This window comes from Tachysurus fulvidraco, chromosome 23 (genome assembly GCF_022655615.1).
Source record: "Tachysurus fulvidraco isolate hzauxx_2018 chromosome 23, HZAU_PFXX_2.0, whole genome shotgun sequence".
In the NCBI taxonomy this organism is placed as follows: domain Eukaryota; kingdom Metazoa; phylum Chordata; class Actinopteri; order Siluriformes; family Bagridae; genus Tachysurus; species Tachysurus fulvidraco.
Window position 1 is genome coordinate 9,246,001 of NC_062540.1, and position 23,951 is coordinate 9,269,951.

The following is a 23,951-nucleotide window of genomic DNA, read 5'->3' on the forward strand; positions in this document are numbered from 1 at the left end:
TATCCTCCATCCCAATATTCCAGCAAATCCCACTCATTCTGTCTTTACTGACCCCTACTGATCTCCTCAAATACTATGGTGAAAGGTTGTTTCAGTGCGTTTTCGATCAACGGCTGTGTATACAGTACATAGAGGCAGATGTTAAAGACTGTGTACAAAGAGCTATTACACATGTTCATATGAAATGTATTTTATTAGATGAAAATAGAAAAGGAATTCATTCACATGTCTTATATAAACTAAAAGTGGCTGAAAAAGGAGTGCATGAATTTGACTGTTTCCCTTTTTGCTTTAAACATTTACAGCCAAAAATACTAATAAATAAAACAAAATGTTCTTTGTGGTGAGGATAATATAGTGCATATGTGCCAGCTAATTGAAATATTTGTTTAAAAACATCTACTGTATATAAAATATTGCAAAAAATGTCAGCCAACAGTTCTTTAACCACATGAATTAAGTATAGACTGCAAGGATTCACTACAGAAATGCAACTGCCAATAAATTTAGAGCTAATACTACCATAAATTCATTTTTATCTCAATAATGAAGAAAAATCCACAAAACATCTAAAGTTTGAAGCATTAAACAATAAAGTGTATATTTCTGTGAAGTAATAGCTCAATTATAGTTAGTATAGAAATTTGTAGGAAATTAGTGAGTAAAAACGGAAAAAAAACATTCAGTAAATATTAAAGTTCTCTATGGACATATTTCCCTTATTGCAGTTGAATTGTGTGCATTCATGTAACATTGTACTGCACTTTATTTTGCACCCAATAACATTTCGGTACAATATAAAAATATCATACTCCATATAAATAGATTTCTACTAAGGCTGTGCTTGAACCATTTCAATTTCTAATTCACTGCATAAACTCAGACGAATGTAGTGACTATTTACTAGTGTGCAGAACATGATAAAAAATAGTGATTATTCTCTGCAAATTAATGAATCCCTCAGTTTGCATTCTGACTGTCGCCACCATCAGTGTTAAAATGCCCTACATGAGTTTGACCTGAACTATCCCTCACTTTCCAAAAGGTTCTCTTTAACTATACACTCCTTCAAATCAGGCTGATTCTCAACATCAATACCGAGCGCTTGGATCTCAAGCAGTAGCGCCTCCCAGCGTCGCTTGTCCTTGGAAATCTTCCAGCACAGCCGGACATTGGTCTGCAGAAGTGGCACAAGCAATGGGTGGAGTTTTTGTGGTGACTTTTGCAGGTCTATCAAGGGAACCAGTTTGTTGAGAGCTTGCTCACAGTGCTCCTGTGCCTCGCTCAGCCTCTCTAGCTCTTGGTAGCAACTCGCCACCGCAGAGTGTGTGAAGAGTTGGTGAATTTTGTGTGGTGAGTCCAGTTTCTCCTGGAGGTGCAGTGCGTTAACAAGAGTGCTCAGCGCTTCCTCGTAGCGACCAGAACACACCAGCATCAGCCCTCTGCGCAGCTCGCCCAGGTAAAAGAACTCCAGGAAAGCAGGTGAAGCTCGCACCTCAGTGAGCGAGTGCAGGTGAGAGAGATACTGTTCGAAAGAACGGCTCCTCTTGCCAATGGTTTCGGCTGCAAAATTTCGGCGCAGCTTCTTGCGTGGAAAGTGGACTCCTTCCATTGCTTCTCTGTGATGCCTGCGCAGGAGATGGTGAAGCCGCTCAAAATCAGAGTAGCGACGTGCAATGACTGCAGGGGCTTTGTCAAATGTGCCAGACAGGATGATATGAATTGTGTAAAGCTGTTTGAAAGACATGACTCATATGCATTAATTTCACAAACATGTACATAGCCACTGTATGCCTAGACGTAACACCCACCTTATAAATATATATATATAAAGAGCAGTTCAAAGAGGAAGGATAATGTCACAGACTTCCTTTTTGACTACTGTTTATCTATCTTCTGCTTTGCCCTAACTGGTTTGTTTCAGATGTGATCTGTAACTTCATAATGACAACTTGTGTAAACAGGTTACCAAAAGTGTAAACTCTTTCTAATCCTATGTTTCTGTGTTCAGATCTATATTTTCCTAAGCCATTAACCCTGACTGTCACAACCCTGACCGCTGCCAATGGATTATGACAATGCATCTTAAAATAGCCCTATTAAAGAGGCTATGTAATTACATCCGATTATATCAAGCTGTACAGATAAATAATACTGCTGCTTACCACATATTTGGAGTTTGCCTCTTGCACTACGCTAGCATCAGTCACTTCAAAAAGAAGCTTTTCCAACACACAGCGAGCACGCAGATTTCTCCAGCTCTCCTGTAGCTGTCGGGTGAGCATGCTGGAGCCCTTCAGAGACGGGCCAGTGGGGCTTATATCTGAAAAGTCCAACAGAAATTCAATGGAAATGGGAAACATCAAGAGAACTGACAGTTTCCGCAACTCTTTTTTTGTAAAATCAAGAAGTGAAAGTAACTGCCTTCTGATATTTCTGTCCATCTATTAACAAGTTTTTTTCTCATAATGCTGACTGACCAGCAGAATTCCTTACTTCACATTACTGCTTAGAAGCAAGTTTTTATAAAGTTCATGGAAGCAAGCATGTGTGACTGCTTCAAATTTCCAGACAACTCACCAACCCACAGACTCACCGTAAACCACAATTTACAGAATTTACTTTCCCCTTAAGCACGCAACCAATTCAAATGCAGTTACAGAAACTAGCAGTAGTTATGCAATAATTTTAATGTAATAGTCTACAGCTATGTAAGCAGAAAGTAAATAAATGTAAGTATTTAAGACAAACCTGTGCTGCTGCATGCGTTATCTATGGACTCTGTGAAGCAGTCTGAATCACTGTCTGGGCCAGATGTTTCGGCTGCCTCTTCTGAATCCAGAACACCATCACCGTCAAAGCAGAGTGTCCCACTAAGCCTGGCTGAAATACTGTCAGTGTCATCCTCAAGTTCCGAGCTTTCTGGAAAGTCATCAGTGTCATCTGCGTCCACCTGAAGCTCTCCTTCTTTGAACAGCGAGCGACGAAGTCTGTCCAGCAGCTTGGTGGCCATCAGGACAGTACTGGAAAATATATCACTGTGAATATGAGAGCCAATGCAAATCTGAAAAACTCCAAAATTCTCAAATGTCATATCTCGCCTTCAAAAAACAATTTAAAAATAGAAATAAATAGATAAAAAAATAGTAGATAGAAAAAAATAGTAGCTCTCTAACAGCCTGCATGGGTTGCAATGGAAAGAGTGAAAGCTGTACCCTTTGCTGATATTCCATGATCTGTGAAACCAGAGAACAAACCATGGAAGAAAACGAGCTGCGTTTATGTTTAATTCATAGACAGCAGTAAGAACACGAGACTTAAAAAAACAACAACTGAACCAGGCAACTAGTTTTAAGTTTGGGGAGTGAATTTAGAATAGAATAAATCAACTCTATGGAAAAACTTTGCGGTTCAAGCTACAGCCCACTTGTTGCTGCTGACAGAAATTTAGCTCCAAGGTAGAAAAATATTAGTATTTTTGGGGAAGGCTTAAACCAACACAATCATTCTATAGCGTGTGTATAAACTAGACTCATCGTTCACACCTGATATTATATATATATAAAGTAAAAAAAAACAGCATGTCGCTTGAAAACACTAGTGTTAAACACCTCAGCTAGCTTACTAGTAGATTCCAGGCACAGAAAAATACCCAAGACAAACACGTTTCAACAGACAATTCAATCTAAGCTTTAAGACTGTTAACAGCAAACAGAACTTGGACTTTAATTAACATGCTATTTTTCCCATGAATATGGAAATCGCTATGGATACCAATCGCCTGCTAATAAATAGCTAGCAAGCTAAAAACAGATGACAGGAGTTTAAATTAATCCTGTATCTCATTACAGCTATGTTTAGAAGGAAATCGAAATAAATTACCAGAGATGCAGGTCACAAAAACACACAGCTTAAACTCATTCATGTCGAATTTGACAGAAGTCAAGAAAGACCAACAGGCATATGGCGGAGCTGGAAGTGCTGGATTTCAGGAGTTCTTCCACATTGCCCCATTCAGTAGGCGGACACGTCCGAGGGCAGTGACAAACACTTAAGCACAGATTATTCACTCGTGTATGTGCAAATTTAGCTAAATTAAAGATGCATATAGTGTCAAACACAACACATCAATGTTTATTATAATGTTAATGACGTACGCTTCTTCATTTCCTGTGCTCGAGGTGCATATATTAAAATGGTTAAGTACTGATTTGCATAATGTGGAGTCACAGAGCTCAGCAGGAGACTCCTGGGTTCTTTGGGGCTAAAATAAGGCAGCCAATTATACACTATATTATCTTACACACTGCTTTCTGTGTTGCTTATTCGTTTTAAAATATTACAAAGATTAAATTACTTATACACGTACAAATAACAGAATAAACAAAGATAGATAAATAGAAAGATAAAAAAACTTTCTACTTATATATATGTTCTATCAAATATAGTTAAATTCTTTACATTCACAACCAGATGTACACAATTTAGTAAAAAAAAAAAAAAAAATCTCTCGGGAGTGAACTTTAGGCAACACATTTGCACATGGAAATATGGAAGACTATATTCAAATGAACAAAAAGCCTGCTAAAGCGGATTTCAAAATAAGAGCACGACTACAAGTAAAGCACATCAGTACCGAACTCTAACCACATTATTTTGACACTCTGTGTGGATGTAAAGAGAAATATAACATAAACACACATAATCATCCATCCAGCTGTCTTCTCATGAATCTACTCAATTCTGGCATTTCATGTATCCAGCATTAGCAATGTTTTTTTTATGTTTATCGTTAGATACACTTAACTAGCTACTACAAACAGATATCACTAATATCCCAGACACTAATATCTTCCACGTTTTGCCAAACATGTAAATAGTGTAGCTGGGAAATTCACTCTTAAACATAACATTTATTTTAGCTTCAGAGGCATTTACACATATTTGCTGGATATGTTCTATAATAAAATGTTTTGTTGAATGCAACTGCTTTCCCTGTTTACTGTTCATCAATTATCTGTCTTGGGTTATTTTAGTAAAATGTTAGTGTAAATGCAGTCAACGTGGTCATTAAAGCATATTATGCGTTAGAATTAACCGAATATTGGTGTAAATACAGTCTTTGCTGATATCTGTCCCATTTTCTGAAAGATTTGGGACAAAACCGATACATAGAATTAGTCTAAAATGACTTTTCTTGTTATTACCGTCAGACAATGGTTTTGTTTACACTTAATGGCCGACAGGTGGCAGTAATGCCCTAGAACGTTAGTTAGTTCGAAGAAGAACTAAGCAGGAAACCGCGAAAAAGCAAAGTAACTGAATAATGGCAACTAAAAAGACGCAATCTGTCCGGAAAGTGCTGAAAACTTCCTCACAAGACTCCTCTAAGTAAGATCAAGTGTTTCTATTACCTATTAAACCGGATTGAATTTGTTGGTGTTTTCTCGTCAAACACATAATAGTTGGGAGACAAAAGTAAACACAAATATAATCGCTTGTGAAGGATGTTTGTTGAACTTTTATTAAATAGTCACTAAAACACAAGACAAACTGTTATGTGAAGCTAATGAAAACTAGTCTCATGTCCTCGAACACTAAAGCTAGTTGTTTATGGATTAAAACACACTCTCGGCTTTTAGTCAAGAGTCAAGAAGCTTTTATTGTCATTACAGCCACATACAGTATAGCTGTTACAGTACACAGTGACATGAGACAACGTTTCTCCAGGATCCTGTGCTACATAGAACAGAGTTAAGGACTAACATTGCGGGACACAAGACAAAAAGACAGTGCAGGACCCAGGACAAAAAAACAGTGCAAACAAACAATACACACAAAGACAAAAGACAATACACAAAAGTTGCATTTAATGTGGAAATTCCACAAGATAAGTTTGGTTCTGTTGTCACTTGCATTGTAAGTGCTATAAAAAAGTCATTTCCTTTAGAGCATCTCTTTGTTTTTCGAAGGCAATAACACAGAACTACGACTCTTGTTGTAAGAAGCGGAATGGCTCTGTCCATGCTTGAAGACACCTGAGACCACTTCCATAAAGCTTAGATTATGCAGAATATCCGCTAGTCAAGTCCATAAATTGTGCTATTGAGGATACTTAATGCTGTTGTGCCATTGAGGATTCTTAATACAGGAATGTAACCGCAGCTTGTAAACAAACAATAGCTACTGCACAAAAAAAGCAAGATTGAAAATAAGTAATAAAGAGCCAGAAACTTGCCAGCTTGCCATTATGTTGTGATGTGTTAAAATGAATTTTCTTTATGGTAATTAATTTTTGTGCTTATTTAATTTTCTTTCCACATTTCTCTTTCTTTATGTCTGCATTATTTCATACAAAACGTAAACGTAACTTTTTTTTTCTTGTTTTAGTTTGACATCTGTAAGTGATGACAGCTGTGGAAACAACAGTGGAGCAAAAAGAAAAGCCAAACGTAAAGCTATTAAACCACATTATAAGTTATTTGAGATATTGCCCAATATTGCTTATTGTGTAGTAATGATTCCATCCTATATATTTATTTATTTGTTTATTTGTTTATTTATTTTTAAATTTATATATTTCTATTTAATTTTAGCTTCAGGGACAATTGTGAAGTCTCGTTATATGCAGACTGAAAAGAAGACTGTTGTAAAGGTAATAAAAAAGAGAAAATATTCATATTCCTCATTAGCATCATCTTGCATAATACTAAGTGGCCAAAGGTTTGATTGCATTTTCTGGTTTCTTTCATTTAGAAAACACCAAATGAGTCTGTCCTTGTGCCACCCAGACCTGCTTCACCTAAAGTTGGTAGTGGCCACAAACACAGATTTGGCACACCGCCGAGACGGACATTACATGCTCCGCCTGATCAGAATTCCGTGTGTAAGTTTGTGAAAACAAATGGCAAGTTTTTCCTCCTCTATCACTTGTAAATCTTATAAGTTGTATGCTCACACTTTTATTTTTCTTATCTCAAGCATTTATTTATTTATTTGTTTATAGCTTTTTTTGGCTTCTCAGTTTTTATTAAATATAGTTACTTATTATCTATTATCTATATTATCTATAGTTACTAGAAAATGTCCACAATGTAGAAATTTATAATGTATGTATGAAATATTTATGATGTCATGGTGAGTTTGTCGGTTGTTGCAGTATTTTTATTTCTAGCCAATGTTAATGATGACAGTCAGATTTCACTGTTGGTTCCAAAAAACACAAGAACATGAGCTTCTTTTCTCATTCACTATTATCAGGATATTTATATTCACATTTTCATATTCTGTGAAAAATCTAATATAGCAGTAATGGAGACAACCACAAGCTACACAATGTAGTTGCTTGGAGCTGAGACTCCTTGAGCTTGGCCAGAGATGATGAACCTTACAGCATTTGTAGATGTATTATTATGGGTGTTGAATCTTTGGAATCCTTTTGGTTTGAGGAAAAGTTTGCAGATTAGGAAGTAATGAAGCTGGAAAAATGAAAAGAAATAAAGTGATTTTGCAGTCTCTCTTGGTGGAGATGGAACTGTAAGGTGTGCAGTTAAACAAGTCACGTCAAGCAGCTTTTATTGTCATTTCAGCCAGATATAGCTGTCGCAGTACACAGTGAAATGAGACGACTTTTGTCCAGGAACATGGTGCTAAGGACTTAGTAAGTTAGTCCTAGATACATAAAGTGCATCTGTGTGACCTGGTGCAAACACTACAGGACAAGACCATGAAGGACAAAAGACAGTACAAACAAAAAATTCAAGAAAATAAACAGAAACAGCACCAACCAGTGTACATACTGTATGTTTAATCAATATTGCGTGTGCAGAAATACTGAAATGAACACAGTATTATAGCAGCAGTTACAGTATATGAGATATATAAGTAATTGTGCAAAACTGCAAACAGCTGAAATGTGAGACAGCAAGTGCAAACTGGAAAATGTCTACAGTTTTTCATTGTTAAATTCTTTGATTTAATTAAACCACTGACACACACACACTTTGCTGTTTTTTAATTGTGTGCTAAATCAAAAAAAAGGTTTGTTCTTAAGTTGAAATAACTTTAGCACATAAAACACACATCCGCTTAATAAAATAAATAAACAAATAAGAAACAATTAACATGTGCACCTATTGCTGATGGTGATATTATTGTTGGATAATACATCTGGAATTTACAGTCATTGTTTTTAGGTGATTTTAATCACTCTAAAACTCCCATCAGCAGTAATACCCGGCCTTTTAGAGTCATCAAGTCTTGGTGGAAATGTCTTACAGTCAACTGTCCTGGATGGTCACTGCATGCGTCCAGACTTTGATCTCTCCGTCATTAAAGGTACAAATTAAAGTGTTTTTGACTCTGGATTGAGAACAAACAATGCATATCTCTGAGTGGTCTTGTTTTACAGTTTGCTTTTTTGTTTTCCCAGAAAATACATCACCAGCATCACAACCAAGTGCAGTGGACCCCAGTGCTAAAAAAAGGAACCTGGAGTTAGAAACATTCCTGCTGGCCTTCCTCACTGCTAAGGTTAGATCCAAGGATGATGAGGATAATCAAACAAACAAAAAATACATTGTGATGTACAATAGACCTAAAAAGTCTTCACATATCTGTTAAAATGGCAGTTGTTTCAAGTCAAGTCACTTTTATTGTCACATCACCACAACACATGTGCCATGGCGAGTGAAATTCTTGGGAGCGTGCTCCAGAAATTGCAGAACAGTTTACATACGGGTGAAAATGTGCAAAATGCTCATTACCAGGTGAAATGTGCAAATGTGAAAAAGATGCAATGTGCTCACATTATATACTATATGTACTTGTAAAATGTAATATGTTAAGGTGCAACAGACTGTGCAGATACAGAAATGTTCAGTGGAAAAGAGAGATTATTGTCAGATTATTATATTAAATAAAATGCAGTGTGTATGTATAGTCCAGTGTGTATAAATGCAGTATGAATGCAGTGTGTGTGTATAGTCCAGTGTTGAACTTGAAGTTAAATGAAAGTATGCTGTAGACTGTTAGTTATGACTGTTAATTAGTCTGATAGCCTGAGGGAAAAAGCTATCCCTCAGTCGACTAGAGCGTGATCGGATGCTGCAGAGACGTCTTCCTGAGGGAAGCAGAGAGAGCAGTCTGTGGGACGGGTGGCTGGAGTCAATGGTGATCCTCCGAGCTTTTCTTATACACCGCCTTTTTTGTGACGACAAAGATGTAGGTCATGTCAGAACGTTTTCCATCATCTATGTCAAACATTTAAGGGAAACATAGGGTGCTTTCACACCTGCCTTGTTTAGTTCGGTTGAATCATACCAGAGTTCGATTGCTCATGTGGTGCAGTTCGTTTGGGCAGGTGAGAATGCAGCAATCGAACTCTGGTGCGCACCAAACAAGCTCCTTGAAGAGGTGGTCTCGGTACGCTTTCAAACGAACTCTGGTACGGTTTATTTGTGGTGAGAACACGGTCCGAGATCGAATAGACCTAACTGTATTGCGCATTTTGGACTAATCCAGCTGCAGTAGTGGGTCGTTGGCAATACTTTACTTTCGGAAGATAAGCATGTCACAGTTTCGCAAAAGCAATGCTCGGCGCCTCCTGAAGTGTCTTGCGATGTGTCTTCGCCGTTTGCAGTGCATTAAAATTATATTTTCAAGCCGCATCCGCACTTCATTCTGAAAATTAAGATTTTGCATAGAATGCTGTATACAAGCGATGTAGTAGATTACAACCACGAACATAATTGCAGCGCGCAGTCGTCTCTCCATGGTGTACTGTATGCTGAATATTCCTGTATTTTCCTCTTTTTGTTTACTTCCGGAGTTTCGTTGAAATTTCCCGCACGTTTATTCTGACCAATCGAGAAGCGGTTTAGGAAATATGCTCAAAGACATGTGGCCAATGAGTAATGTGGATGTTATCACATGACTGCATTTTGGTTCGTTTCAACTGGTGCGGAACAGAACGACCAGTGTGGTGTGAAAAGGAACCAAAACTGCTAAAAAGCTACAATGTATCATTTTTTGGTTTTGGTCCGGACCAAATGAACCGAACTATAGGTGTGAAAGCACCCATAAAGTTACAGTAAGCTATAAGTGTGCACACCCTGGTATAATTTAAGATGTTGATATGTTCAGAATGAACTAATCAATTCCAGAGTACACCTAATGTTTTGGGTAATGTACACCTAATGTTTAGGTAATGTACATCTAATGTACACTTTTTAAATATTTTTTGCTTTCGTATCAGTCCGCTACTCATGTCGATACCTTTTGTTTTATCCAGATCGAAAACAACACACACAAACTTAAGGAAGAAGCAGAAAGAAACCTCTTCACTCTGATGGAAGAAGAGGAAAAGCTGCGCTCAAAAATCATGAACAAGAAGCAGCAGTGTCTTCTTCTCAAAAAGCAGCAGCAGCTCAATGATTTACTCGACATGCAGGTTACATTTATAAAGATTAATAAAAACAATAATGTGTCTGTATTTTCATATTTAGGTGATGCTTTATGGCGTGTTTTCTCAGATTGTCGCGCTAACACCTGTCGCTGAAACCGCTCAGCAATTCACAGAGGAGTACAAGACGTTTGCGTCGGCCATAGACACAACGCGGCACGAGCTACCTATAAAGAACTTACATGTTGAAGAGAATAGAGAGGAGTTTCTGGGTAAGTGAAAAGATTTTTCCAAGGACAGTAAACCTGTTTTAATTGAAAATTTTCATCGGAAAGACTATGCTTATTCAGCAGAATATCCATATTTATGTCTATGATAATGAAGAATGTATTTTAAAAATGTATGTAAAAATGTATTTTCTGTTTCAAAAGTGTTCTATGTATTAATAGCAGGTCACAATTTGCAAAGTCCAACAACCTAATCTTACTCTGGGCCATTTCTTATGTTCTAGATAAAGCGCTTGTCTGTCTAAATCAGAGTCAATGTATCTTGGAGAAGTACATGAAAGACGTTTCCACCGAAGGAGAAAGCACTGCAGCATGTCTTAAAGAGATAAAAAGTGCAGCACATGAGATTAACCAGCATCTGCTGAGGTATATCAATGTCACTATAAATAATCTCAATCTCCTGTAACATAACATTAACAATGCTTGTTCACTGGATCTTTTGCATGCTATAATTCATCCAAACCCCTACTTTATTTTGCAGTACATCTTCTGATCTGTTAGAACTGTCCTCACTAGTGAGTCAGGAAAAGGTGCTGGTCCAGCAGAGTTTGGAGGAAGATAAGATTGGATTTAATACAGTACAAAGTCTCTTTTCAGATTAAAGTTGGTCTAATTTTTTTTTTTGTAAATGTGTAGAGTAATTATTAAAGCATTTAAATCAGTACTGTTTTGTGTGGTCTGGATTATTTATTGACATCTTTTGCTTACAGCAGTCTCATCAGTAAACATTTACTCTTGATTTTAGGCAATCATATGATTCAACATGGAATTCCTTAAGACTAATGATTCTTAATGGCTATGGCTTGGTATAGATTACGTGAAAAAGTCTAATATCTCTTTTCCCCCCTCACTTGTACAGTATAAAATTTGTGAGATGAGTGGTGCATGTATAATTAAGCAATATTTATTATTTGTTTAGGAATATAAATATACCATTTGGTATATACCAAATATACCAAAAATATTAGGTACACCTATTGATTGTATAAAACATTACATACAACAATTACCAGTTAGAGAGACCTAGCAGTGGGGCAGTAAGGCGTTACTTTTGACAGTAACTAATACTCTAACACGTTACTTTTTTAAAATAAAGTAACTCCATTACCGTTACTATATGATGCGTTACCCGTTACTTTTTTAAATTAATTAATTTTGGCTGAAGTGTAGCCCACATGGGCTATAGCCTGCACACACTGACATTTGATTGGTTGACTTACCCCTCCCTCTCTACCGTCCTCTTCAAGGTTTGGAGCACATACTTGAATACTTGTCTCTGTCGCGCATGCGCGCTCTTGCTTGCTCGCTCTATATTCCGGCAGATTGTAACCAATATGCGGGAGACTCCCGGAACATCCGGGATACATGGGATGTCTGGTTTTGTGTTTGTATAGACCATAACGCATAAAATGGCATTAATGGGAACATTAAAGAACGTTCTTTAAAAAAGTAACTAAAAAGTTACTTTTAACAGTAACGCGTTACTTTTTGGTGTAAGTAATCAATAACGTAATTGAGTTAATTTTTGAGTGAACTAGTTACTATTTTTTTTAGCACAACACTGCCTAAGACCATCTTAATTTTTTTCTCAAAGTTAAATCATATATCCTTAATACTGAATGGAGATAAACAAAATGGATGATGATGATGACAATAATGATAGATAGATAGATAGATAGATAGATAGATAGATAGATAGATAGATAGATAGATAGATAGATAGATAGATTAGTAAATAAATAAATATAAATGCTATAGCAGTGCAGAGATGTGTGGACATTGTTGAAAAGTACAAGTAAATGATTCTAAGGTTAATGATTCTCCATGGCATTGAAATAATTGTGCAGACACTTGTAAAGGAACAAGTAGAAGGTTATAAGGCTGTGGCATTAAAAAGAAGTGCAATAAGCAATATATATATATATATAATGTGTGTAAATACAGTAAGGTGTATATAGATACACAAATGAAATGGTGCAGATGTGTGTAAGGCACAATATGTGTAGAGAATGATTAGTATAAAAATATGTACATTGTATGTATGTATAATAATAATAATAATAATAATAATAATAATAATAATAATAATAATAGTAATAATAATCATCTTCATAATAGTCATTTTTGAAAACTGTAATTTGACTCCAGGAGCAGTGTGATTAGAAAAATTGGAGAACTGCGTCATTTAATATAATTCATAAGAAAAAAATTAAATTAAAAACAAATTCTGAATATTTGGGGAAATATTCCAGAAATATGACAAGTAAGTGTAAACAACAGGTACAGCTCATTCTTTCTTTGTTTAAATTGTATTCAAAATTTTTTGGAAAATGAATACAATAAACCATCATGTGTATTTATTATATACATGAGACATTTTAGTACATTTTAAAGGAGACTGAACCTGTGTAATATCCATGTACAGATGTAATATTCATATATTTAATATACAATAAAAAAGGATCAAAACATTTGCTGGCATTTCATTCTACGTGTATAATGTTATTTACTGAGGAGCTTGTTATAAACCATATATATCTAAAGATAAATACATGTCTGACCGTTGTGACGAACCAAATAAAACTAGAAAATCGCATTAATGACGATTTATGGTGATTTTATTTCTTTGCCTACATTGACGCTGATGCATTAAGAGGGGGTCCCCTGTACCAAGATGGCGGCTCTATTGACGCATTCGTTCCAATGTACTGCCGTAGCCAAGGCGACATCTAGTGTATATATCTATGGTTATAAACAATATGATGTTTATTAACATCCGGGTGAAAATATCGCCAAACACACAATGCAGCTATTTGCACTCTTGAACTCCATTTAACAAAAACATTAATAAACAACTAAGTGACCGTGTACCATTATTAGTGCAGGCTTACTTATATTTACTTATTTCGCCAACCGCGTTAACACAACACTGCACAGTAAATGTTCAGGGGTCACCCGGATATGGCGTTTTACGTAAACACGCCAGAGGTAGTGGCGTTTTGTATTAAACTGGAGCGCGGAGTGGGTTACTTTAGGTGTGTATGTTAATTGTTTTTTATTTGTTTATTTATTTTATTAAGCGGATATGTGTTTTATGTGCTAAAGTTATTTCAACTTAAGAACAAACCTTTTTTTGATTTAGCACACAATAAAAAAACAGTAGAGTGTGAGTGAATGAGAGAGAGAGTGTGTGTTTGTGTGTGTGAGAGAGTGAGAGAGAGAGAGTGAGTGAGTGTGAGTGTGTGTGTGTGTGTGTGAGTGAATTAGTTGGCAATACTTATAGAGCTCTATGTAATAGGAGCAGTTTATAAGAACTGGCACGCGAGTGAGTGAGTGTGTGTAAGAGAGACAGATAGTGAGCTAGTTGGCAATACTTCTAGAGCTCTATGTAATAGGAGCAGTTTATAAGAGCTGTTGTGTTAATATATCAGTACTATTTCTTTGTCACCGCTGTGCCGAAAATAAACCCTCAACTGCCAATATCTTCTGTCGGGGTCTTGTGGTGGGCCTTTTTCACTGAAAAACATACAAACAGTGCATCTGCATACAGTCAGTACACTTAAAGTAGTACATCTTATACACTCACCCGGCCACTTTATTAGGTACACCTGTCCAACTGCTCATTAACGCAAATTCAAGACGATCTGCTGCAGTTCAAACCGAGCGTCAGAATGGGGAAGAAAGGTGATTTAAGTGACTTTGAACGTGGCATGGTTGTTGGTACCAGACGGGCTGGTCTGAGTATTTCAGAAACTGCTGATCTACTGGGATTGTCATGCACAACCATCACTAGGGTTTACAGAGAATGGTCAGAAAAAGGGAAAATATCCAGTGGTGCCGGAGGTCAGAGGAGAATGGCCAGACTGGTTCGAGCTGATAGAAAGGCAACAGTAACTCAAATAACCACTCGTTACAACCGAGTTATGCAGAAGAGCATCTCTGAACGCACAGAGGCGAATGGGCTACAGCAGCAGAAGACCACACCGGGTTACATCGAACCTTGAGGCGGATGGGCTACAGCAGCAGAAGACCACACCGGGTGCCACTCCTGACAGCTAAGAACAGGAAACTGAGGCTACAATTCGTACAGGATCACCAAAACTGGACAATAGAAGATTGGAAAAATGTTGCCGATTTCTGCTCCGACATTCGGATGGTATGGTCAGAATTTGGCGTGAACAACATGAAAGCATGGATCCATCCTGCCTTGTGTCAACGGTTCAGGCTGGTGGTGGTGGAGTAATGGTGTGGGGGATATTTTCTTGGCACACTTTGGGCCCATTAGTACCAATTGAGCATCGTGTCAATGCCACAGCCTACCAGAGTATTGTTGCTGACCATGTCCATCCCTTTATGACCACAGTGTACCCATCTTCTGATGGCTACTTCCAGCAGAATAACGCACCATGTCATAAAGCGCGAATCATCTCAGACTAGTTTCTTGAACATGACAATGAGTTCACTGTACTCAAATGGCCTCCACAGTCACCAGATCTCAGTCCTAAAGAGCACCTTTGGGATGTGGTGGAATGGGAGATTCGCATCATGGATGTGCAGCCGACAAATCTGCCTCAACCGCGTGATGCTATCATGTCAATATGGACTAAAATCTCTGAGGAATGTTTCCAGTACCTTGTTGAATCTATGCCATGAAGGATTAAGGCAGTTCTGAAGGCAAAAGGGGGTCCAACCCAGTACTAGTAAGGTGTACCTAATAAAGAGGCCAGTGAGTGTATAATGGCCTGAGAATGCAGGTAAAGGTTGTTTCACTTTTTCTGCTTTAGTGATATGAAAGGATTCAGGCATTTTGGCTTAAATCCTTAGTTTCTTTCCACTCCTCAAGATGTGTGCATAGTGTCTGCAATAAATGAGTGTCCCTTGTATTCTTGAATTCATCATCATTGTGGATGGATGGATGGATGGATGGATGGATGGATGGATGAATGAATGAACAATTTGTTACCTAAGCCGGTGAATTTTGATATGGTTATGCAAAGTGTCTTTGTCTAATTTTCTATTACCTGCATATAAACAGGATTCCAGTTTTCTACATGAATATTAAAATATATGTTGTATTCTACTTTTGCTTTTCTGCAGTGTACACATCTGTCACAGTTGAAACAAAAACAGAAATTTGATCCATGCACAGAAAGTCACGCTTTCAGAATATGAGCGGTCAGGAGAGACATGGGGCTGAAGCAAAGACAGAAGACTCAATTCCCTGTGGTACCTGTACCACTATGTGTCCTGTCTCAGAGGTTCGGCGGCGGGAGACAGAGAGGCAGTTGCATTGCTTTGAGATGGAACGTGGGACAGAGAAAGATCGCAAGCCCCGTGCTGATCTCTCCCGCACTGTTAAAGAGTACTCGCGTCCTGCAGCTGGTAAAGATAGCACCAGAGCCTGTGACCTGCGACCTCCAGACGTGCTGTTCAAAACAGTGTGTTACTTGGTGGATGAGATAGCGGCCTCATCTACACTTCAGCCCTGGACTGAGGTTAGCAATTATGGGCAGATTTATTACATTGTAAGAATAGTAGTTAGTAGCAAATCTGCAGCCAGGCAAATTGGAGAAATTGTAGTCAGAGTGAACTCGGAGCATCTTACGCAACGTTACCTGCACAATCTTTTACAGGAATTAATCCCTGTTTGTAAACATTTTGTCCAGGATGGTCCTTATTTTAAATTGTACTCTCTACTGGAGTCTTCAGATTCCAGGTGTCATTTTTTGCAGACTGATAATTGTGGTTTCAAGCACTGTAACAAAATTAGGAAAATTGCACATCCTCTGGCTGTTGGTTCACAGACTCCTGGGGTTCCCTATACTCCAGTTTAAGCACATTATCTCTTTAACTTTACCAGTTGACATCTTTCTGATGAATGTGGAATGATAATGCAGAAACTGGCCTCTTATAATTTCAATTTTATGCGTAATATTTGAACTCTGAATTATATTCTGTTTAAGTACATTGTGTAAATAATTCACCAGGTGTCAAGTTCAATTTTTTTCAAGTTTTTTTTGTCATGCATGTCTTTTCACTGGATGTTGTACAGGTCTACAGCTTTGTGTTCGACCGTTTGCGCAGTGTACGGCAGGACATGGTCATCCAGCGTGTGTCTGGCAGGGAGTGTGTAGCGGTGCTTGAGAGAACAGTGCGCTTCCATCTCTACGCATCATACCGACTATGTGGTGCACCTCTGCAGCTCTTCGACCCACATATAAATGACACACACCTGCAGGAGTGTCTAAGCTGGCTGTTGGAATGCTACAGCGAGGGACAGTTTGAGCATCAGGCAGAATTCCAGGCCCTCAGCCTGCTCTACAACCTGGGTGGGTGAATAAATGTTTCCTTGTGCTGACATCTTGACAAATGTCAGCTTAGTAACTTCAGTCGATATGTGAGACAATTAAAAAGACCAAATGATCATGTGCTAAAAGGCTCTATTATACAGTAGGCGAAACAAAATGCAAAACAAGTATATCCAAATTATATTTGTAAAACTTTAGGCAAAATATTTCTTAATGACCCACTGCTTCATTTGAGATTTAGCAGTGTGGAACTAATGGACACTTCACTATCCCATAAGGACCAATGTGGAAGAGCTGTCAGAATAAAAAATGGTGGAAGGGAGTACGTCGGCAAATACGAATATATTGGTTAGGATGTACTCTAATTGTATGCAATTTCAGACGCATAAAAGTCTTACCAGGATAAACTCCAGATCTATGGTGACCCTGACTAGGATAAATTGGTTAATGAAATGAATTTTGTTTAAAAGGCTAATTTGCTTTACATAAATACAAATGAGCAATTAATTACAAATTAAGTGTTATTATGGGGCTTCCCTCCATGAGAATTATCTGCAAATGTTTTGTTGGATTCTTATGTGTGGGTTTTTTTTTTAGGTTCCACAAGGACACTGCAGCGTTCCCTTGAGCTGCCAGACAAAATTCGTCTCACTCCTCCCGTTCAGTTGGCTCTGGCGATTAATTGGGCTTATATGGAGCGCAACCCTGTGCGTCTCCTACGTCTGGCCCAAAAACTGGACTTCATACAAGCCTGTGCCCTTCATAGACACCTATTGTCCTGCAGGAGAGATTTGCTTCTGCTCTACAGCCATGGATACAACAGCCGAAACTGTCGCTTTCCCGTCCAGAAGTTAGCAGACATTCTCGATCTGGAGTGTTCACTGGCTGGGCAGCTTTGCCTGGCACATGGACTCCAAGTGAGCGGGGACTGCGTTGTCTTCTCTAAAGCCTCCTTTAGTGAGAGCCCTTGTAAAGAGCTGCAGTGTGAACGAATGCACAAATTGGTGAATGATGAGCAACAAGACCTTTCAGTTGGCAACATCATTCATGGCATTGCCTGAACACGTGATTTTAAAAAGGGTGGTTCAATCAAAGGTATTTACATTTTTTATATACTGTAAGTTTACTGTTTTTAATTTGTTTTTACATTTTTTTAGGTGTACAGTAATAAAGAATTTTATTCATGGTTTTTGGCAAAATACAATTTTCTGATTTTTTCTTCATATGACTTAGACCTTCCTAAGAATTACAAACTTATGTGGTATCTCTAATTATTTGCAAATTCTGGCCTTATAATTGCTACTGCTGAGTAGTAGATCTCATCTTGTGGTATGAGATTGATATTTCTCCTTTCTAAGTCTTCTTAAAAAATGTTTTTTTGATACCTTTACCCATTGGCTTCTTGGTTTGTTGATGTCACTGACTTGTTTTTTGGTGATTTATTCACAGCTGTTACAATGTTTTAACCAGTAGTTTCTTCTATTTATTTATTTAATTTTTTGTGGTGGAGGGCGTGGTGTTCACAAATTGTTGTCTTGTATTTATACAATTACAGTTTTGTGGTCTTGGTGTTGGTTTATCTTTTTTAACAACAAATGCAGTCTTCACAGGCGAAAACCAGGGCTGCATCCAAGAATAGACATTCACATTAATTCTATAAACAGTTATTAAAACAGACCACTTGAAACACGTTATTTTTGATTACTTGAAAAATGAGTGGGTTCAAACAAAATATGTTCTTTTGTTTAACACAACTAGGTGTAAGTATAAGAAAATAAAAGCTGAAATTCTGATCTGTCATCTCATTCCTCTATTGATCTCAAATTATTTAATTAAATATCAAAAACAAAAGAAGTGTCTTTTCTGTTCAAATTGCTTCTGCAGTGTCTTCTATATCTACTAGCTCCTTGGTTTCTAGTTTGATCTTGGGCCAAGATTAATGTCAGTGCATGTTTCCTCCATGTTCGTGTTGTTTTCCTCTGGGTTGTCCGGGTTCACCCCACCTCCCAAAAACATGATAGTTGAGTTTCTATGTTAAAGATTCAGTGACATGACGTGACATACGGCTAAGTATGGTGACCCATCCAAAGTGTGCGTGCACACACAGCAGTGAACACACAAACACTGTGAGCAGTGGGCAGCCATTTATGCTGCGGCACCCAGGGAGCAGTTGGGGGGGTTTGGTGCCTTGCTCAAAGGCACGTCAGTCATGGCCGGCCCGAGAGTCGAACTCACAACCTTAGGGTTAGGAGTCAGACTCTCTAACCATTAGGCCATGACTCTCCTCTTCCCAAAAACTGTCAAAGTCAAGTCAAGAGTCAAGAAGCTTTTATTGTCATGTCATTTCAACCATATATAGCTGTTGCAGTACACAGTGAAATGAGACAATGTTTCTCCAGGACCCTGTGCTACTTAAAACAAAGACAAAGACTTAGTAAGTTAGTTCTAGCTAAAGACCGTGCAAACCAAGACAATACACAAAATCATCGCCAACCAGTGTACATACTGTATGTTCAAACAATATTTTGTGTGCAGAAATACTGGAATGAGCACATTAGTATTATAGCAGCAGTTACACAAGGTATATTAAAGTAACTGTGCAAAACAGTAATAGACTGAAATGTGAGACAGCATGTGCAAAGTAGACATGGCTGTAAAATTGGAAGATTGTGTATTTGGTGTGTCATTGCAATCCAGACAGTCGATTGTGTGTGTGTGTGTGTGTGTGTGTGTGTGTGTGTGTGTGTGTGTGTGTGTGTGTGTGTGTGTGTGTGTGTGTGTGTGTGTGTGTGTGTGTGTGCTTGTGTTCGGTACAGTTCAGTTCAGTCTTGCAGCTCATTAACCAAATTACCTCTGCAAGTAACTTTTCCACCTTTGGTCACAATACAAGACAATACACAAAATCAGCGCTGACCAGTGTACATACTGTATGTTCAAACAATATTGTATGTGCAGAAATACTGGAATGAACACAGTATTTAGCAGCAGTTACATGAGGTAATATAAAGTGTCTACAAAGACAGAAGCTACGATTAATTTATGTGATGCTGATAGTGTGTCTTTTTCAGTGTTTGCGTTTACATTATAGTAAACAGTGTTATTTGAAACACTGACAAAAAAAATAGTAAGATTTTGCTTTTTTTATTTTATTTTTTAATTATTATTATTTTAAACTTCTGCTCGTATTCTAAACGCTTATTCTCACTCCAGGCCATTGGGGGACGACAACGCAATAATTAGCTGATTCGGTAAAACAAACCAAAACCATAAACTCGTCTAGTAGAAGAAGAAAGGCGAAGACGCTTGGATAGAAACATGGGAGAAGCTGAATTAGTGTCAGCAGACGAAAAACAAGTGGATTCCGAATCCTGTGCTGCCGATGAGTCAGTGGTATGGAGTCAAGAGGTGGAAGTGTGTCTATTTCACGCCATGTTGGGGCACAAACCAGTCGGTAGGCTTCATTTCTGTTGTCATTGTGCAGTCTTTCCGCAGTAGGCCTTAAATCCTCGGTGTGGAGTGTAAACAATCTCCAGCTTTCCCGATACAGACTCCACTATAAGTGAATAAGTGAATCAGTTAGTTCGCTTTAGTTTAGTTCAGTCATGTTAAATAAGAATAACGAATGTAGCTCGTTTGGTCATTTTATAAAATATAGTTCTGATTCATTTAAATTCGGATTAAATGCCCTGCAAATTAACGCTTTCCGGTTAAAATCTGATAAACAAACAAAGAATATCCAGACACCACCAGCCCTCCTACACATCACAGTTAACACACCATCTGCCTTTAACCTCTGTCATATTAATACATTTTTGTTAAATAATTTAATAAAAAATGATATTTATATATAATAAGCCCATAATGATGACAGTCTGAATCTGTCTGTGTTGCATTGATTGTTTGTTTGTTTATTTATTGGGAAAATCTCATGTTCTAGAATTAGAAAGGCATCAGTATAAATAATATACAGATCATACCTCTTATACCAACGTCTCTTATTGCTTGATGCTATGTAACTTCTTAACTTTGTCACATTAATTTACTGTGTTGGAAATGAAATCCATAAATTACAGCAGTCTGGTCAATTGATGATGATTTATTGGTAGCAATCAAAGCAGATTATGCTCTAAAATATAAAGAGGAGGAGAAAATATCAAGAGCTTTCTACAATAGAAGTTTTGTGATAAAACATAACTCTTAACAGGAAAAGTTCATTATTAAATGTTGGTCCAGACAGTAAAAACAATTCACAGCTCTACACAGTGTGTGTATATATATATATATATATATATATATATATATATATATATATATATATATATATATATATATATATATATAATATATATATATACACACACACACACACACACACACACACACACACACACACACACAGAGTAACCAGTACCTTATTGATATTGGAGCAAAGCGCATCTTTATTTTTTTCTAAGGTTTTTAAGATGGGTTATTTACAAAGAACCAACCCTAGTTGCATACATGTATGAAGATTTGTGAGCGTTTGTCATGGCCATTATGCAGTCTGGGGAAACAAACAGAGCTAGCTAAATAAAATGGTCTTGCACATCCCTGCTTTGATTTTTTTTTTTATTACAAACTACTACAGTGTCAAAATTGTAGCCTATACAAAGTGTTTTCCCCGGGATGCTTACATGCAATAATAACGGGAAAAAATATATATACTATTTAAATCTAAAAAAAAAAAACTAATAAAAAAATAACATAAAATAATCTAATTACTGTCATAATCTAATGATCATTAATATGGTACTGATATGGATAATATGGACTGATAATTTGCTGCTACCAGCACTGAACTGTAGTGACTATTAGACCCTAAGGCTTCTTGCTGTTTTATGTATTTATTTATCTTTTATTTTAAATCACAGGGGTCAATCGTCATTTCCACATGATTTGCATACGTGATAAATTTAGCCAAAACATTGGAAGGCAGGTTTCATCAAAGGTCATCTGGGATCACTTGGGAACAATGTATGACATGCAGGCGCTGGTAAGTCAACCTCTACTGAGAATCAAATAGAACTCTTAGTGGTGGTGTTATATATATATATATATATATATATATATATATATATATATATATATATATATATATATATATATATATATATATATATATAACATAACAAGCTTTTATTTTCTGTGCTCTGCAGCACGAGTCTGAAATCCTCCCTTTTCCAAACTCTGAAAAGAGCTTTGTCTTGCCTGATGACATAATACAGGAGGTTAGAGAAGGTAAGTTAACTTCAACTTTTTACTTGATGATGTTTTACAGTATTCTGATTGCCTTTCTTATTTCTTATCATGTACTGTCCTTTTCTGTAATTTTGTGTTTGTCGTTTGCTTCTTTATTTATTTATTTATTTATTTTAAAATAGGATGGAGGTTAGTATGATGTAAGCTGAAATACTGGATTACTGCATCCCAGTGATCCATACATGAAAGTTGTAGCTTTTAGGACCTGATGTCTGAGCTGAGCTGTGTGTTAACAAAATGTTTGTTCTTTCTTCATCTTTCTACAGGGAAAGTCGGTTCAGAGGATGATATAAAGGAAGAGTTTAAAGAAGAGCGGGATCTTTCAGCCACTCATGAAGAAGGTAATCCCTGCAATCTAGATATAATAGATATAATCCATATATATATATATATATAATATATCTATTCATAAATGCCAACTTTCCCACATAGTTACCTTTGGCCTGTCTTTGTCCTATCAGGCAGTAACTCTTCAGTAAAGATGGCCGAGCGCTCAAGCAGTGGCAGAGAGAAGGAGAAGGAGCGAGAGCGTGAAAGGGAGAAGGGGAACTCAGTTGAGTCAGGTTCTAAGGAGGCCGCCAGTGAGAAAAGGAAGCGAAATCGGGCCACAGAAAAAACACTGAGCACCGGAAACCCATCCAGCCCTGGTGGAGCCAAACGTCGCAGAACATAGTGAAGGACAGCAGGGGACATTTGGAGGATCTAACTCATATGGACTTGAGGGGCTTACATTAGAAGGCTTACATTAGGCCAACCATAGTCTCAGGCATGATTAAAGTGATGTGTTGTGATGCACTGTTTCTGTATGAATAGATGGTTCTCTGTTTGAGCTTCTCCAGAAGCTTGGTGTATGAGGGAACACACCAGTGCACATGTATACACAGCTTCCTGAAGACTAACCAGGACTCCAATAGGAAGTGTAAGCAATGGTTTGAGAAGATCTTAAAAGCTTCCAGGTTGTGGATTATAGTACAGGCAAATGTACCTTACCCTGTTTTTTCCTGGAAAGTAAGTTTAGGTAGTAGTTTTAATCTCCTTTTGTTCAAGTGACCTCATGGAGTAATTTCTGTACCTGAACATGTTTGATAGCATTTTTTGAAAATGACTGTGACTGCTATGATAGTTAGGGATAGGGTGCTTAGTACTTACTTCTTAATACACCTTGCATAGTGATTACTATACAGTTCTTGTTTAAAATGCTTCTGTCATGACTTGCTTTGGAGTTTCAGGTTACATGACGTGTGTAACCTAAGCAAGATGGACTCAAGTTCCCGCATATCCAATAGGTGTTTTTTTTTTTTAATTATTATTATTATTATTATTATTATTATTTTTTTTACAACCATCTTTTATTAAATTTCCATTTTAACAAACAAAAAAAAGATGTGAGCAAGCCTTAACTCAGGCTTAATGTTGGTTTGTTGTTTCTTTTATAAAAGAATAAATATCAGCTTGTGCTGGTTAATGCTTAGAATATGTTGTATTCTCCTTTATTCACATGAGCATCAGAAAATATAAAGAATACAAAATAGGTTAGAATTTTATCAGACAATCAAAGGTGACAGATGCTGGTCTCAACAGTGTATACCAGGCCCACTCACTTAGGAAAAAAGTGATTCATCAAATTTTAAAACAAAAGAGATTTGGGTCAACATG

The 23,951-nt window shown here is 37.3% G+C and overlaps 4 protein-coding genes across 10 annotated transcripts; 3 read left to right on the plus strand and 1 right to left on the minus strand.

The window, feature by feature from the left end:
* Positions 1-174: 174 nt before the first annotated feature.
* Positions 175-4,531, minus strand: snx21 (sorting nexin family member 21). Of its 4 annotated transcripts, none has more exons than XM_047807394.1 (4): positions 4,158-4,531; positions 2,752-3,023; positions 2,166-2,323; positions 175-1,732 (listed from the first exon to the last, which is right to left on the minus strand). In XM_047807394.1, exons 2-4 carry the CDS (start codon positions 3,011-3,013, stop codon positions 1,025-1,027), a joined length of 1,128 nt encoding a protein of 375 aa, XP_047663350.1. In that variant the 5' UTR covers positions 3,014-3,023; positions 4,158-4,531; the 3' UTR covers positions 175-1,024. The 4 variants fall into 4 exon arrangements, with proteins under 4 accessions (XP_047663350.1, XP_027000413.1, XP_027000415.1 ...); XM_027144612.2 differs by lacking the exon at positions 4,158-4,531 and adding an exon at positions 3,883-4,151; XM_027144614.2 differs by lacking the exon at positions 4,158-4,531 and adding an exon at positions 3,626-3,797.
* Positions 4,532-5,235: 704 nt separating this feature from the next.
* haus8 (HAUS augmin like complex subunit 8) lies at positions 5,236-11,353 on the plus strand. Of its 4 annotated transcripts, none has more exons than XM_027144649.2 (10): positions 5,236-5,391; positions 6,391-6,452; positions 6,597-6,655; positions 6,757-6,907; positions 8,230-8,337; positions 8,432-8,532; positions 10,292-10,450; positions 10,533-10,674; positions 10,914-11,055; positions 11,171-11,353. In XM_027144649.2, exons 1-10 carry the CDS (start codon positions 5,327-5,329, stop codon positions 11,289-11,291), a joined length of 1,110 nt encoding a protein of 369 aa, XP_027000450.1. In that variant the 5' UTR covers positions 5,236-5,326; the 3' UTR covers positions 11,292-11,353. The 4 variants fall into 4 exon arrangements, with proteins under 4 accessions (XP_027000450.1, XP_027000451.1, XP_027000452.1 ...); XM_027144650.2 differs by having other exon boundaries at positions 6,757-6,886; positions 8,227-8,337; XM_027144651.2 differs by having other exon boundaries at positions 6,757-6,886.
* Positions 11,354-13,474: 2,121 nt separating this feature from the next.
* sac3d1 (SAC3 domain containing 1) lies at positions 13,475-18,790 on the plus strand. Its single transcript, XM_027144653.2, has 4 exons — positions 13,475-13,724; positions 15,787-16,184; positions 16,742-17,018; positions 17,595-18,790. The coding sequence occupies exons 2-4, from the start codon at positions 15,831-15,833 to the stop codon at positions 18,056-18,058; spliced, it is 1,095 nt and encodes a 364-aa protein (XP_027000454.2). The 5' UTR covers positions 13,475-13,724; positions 15,787-15,830; the 3' UTR covers positions 18,059-18,790.
* Positions 18,791-20,226: 1,436 nt separating this feature from the next.
* Positions 20,227-23,769, plus strand: LOC113641706 (MRG/MORF4L binding protein). The gene is made up of 5 exons (XM_027144620.2): positions 20,227-20,448; positions 21,908-22,029; positions 22,193-22,274; positions 22,562-22,636; positions 22,757-23,769. The coding sequence occupies exons 1-5, from the start codon at positions 20,313-20,315 to the stop codon at positions 22,966-22,968; spliced, it is 627 nt and encodes a 208-aa protein (XP_027000421.1). The 5' UTR covers positions 20,227-20,312; the 3' UTR covers positions 22,969-23,769.
* Positions 23,770-23,951: the final 182 nt, after the last annotated feature.

Excerpts from the sequence above, each read along its gene's own strand:
- snx21 (XM_047807394.1), bottom strand. The coding sequence starts at position 3,013 with ATGGCCACCAAGCTGCTGGACAGACTTCGTCGCTCGCTGTTCAAAGAA. Across the intron at positions 2,324-2,751 it reads TAACGCATGCAGCAGCACAG|ATATAAGCCCCACTGGCCCG; the intron begins GTTTGTCTTAAA and ends TGGACTTTTCAG. Across the intron at positions 1,733-2,165 it reads AGGCAAACTCCAAATATGTG|CTTTACACAATTCATATCAT; the intron begins GTAAGCAGCAGT and ends TCTTTCAAACAG.
- haus8 (XM_027144649.2), top strand. The coding sequence starts at position 5,327 with ATGGCAACTAAAAAGACGCAATCTGTCCGGAAAGTGCTGAAAACTTCC. Across the intron at positions 5,392-6,390 it reads TCCTCACAAGACTCCTCTAA|TTTGACATCTGTAAGTGATG; the intron begins GTAAGATCAAGT and ends TTCTTGTTTTAG. Across the intron at positions 6,656-6,756 it reads AAAAGAAGACTGTTGTAAAG|AAAACACCAAATGAGTCTGT; the intron begins GTAATAAAAAAG and ends TCTTTCATTTAG.
- sac3d1 (XM_027144653.2), top strand. The coding sequence starts at position 15,831 with ATGCACAGAAAGTCACGCTTTCAGAATATGAGCGGTCAGGAGAGACAT. Across the intron at positions 16,185-16,741 it reads CACTTCAGCCCTGGACTGAG|GTCTACAGCTTTGTGTTCGA; the intron begins GTTAGCAATTAT and ends GATGTTGTACAG. Across the intron at positions 17,019-17,594 it reads CAGCCTGCTCTACAACCTGG|GTTCCACAAGGACACTGCAG; the intron begins GTGGGTGAATAA and ends TTTTTTTTTTAG.
- LOC113641706 (XM_027144620.2), top strand. The coding sequence starts at position 20,313 with ATGGGAGAAGCTGAATTAGTGTCAGCAGACGAAAAACAAGTGGATTCC. Across the intron at positions 20,449-21,907 it reads GTTGGGGCACAAACCAGTCG|GGGTCAATCGTCATTTCCAC; the intron begins GTAGGCTTCATT and ends TTTAAATCACAG. Across the intron at positions 22,637-22,756 it reads TTCAGCCACTCATGAAGAAG|GCAGTAACTCTTCAGTAAAG; the intron begins GTAATCCCTGCA and ends TTGTCCTATCAG.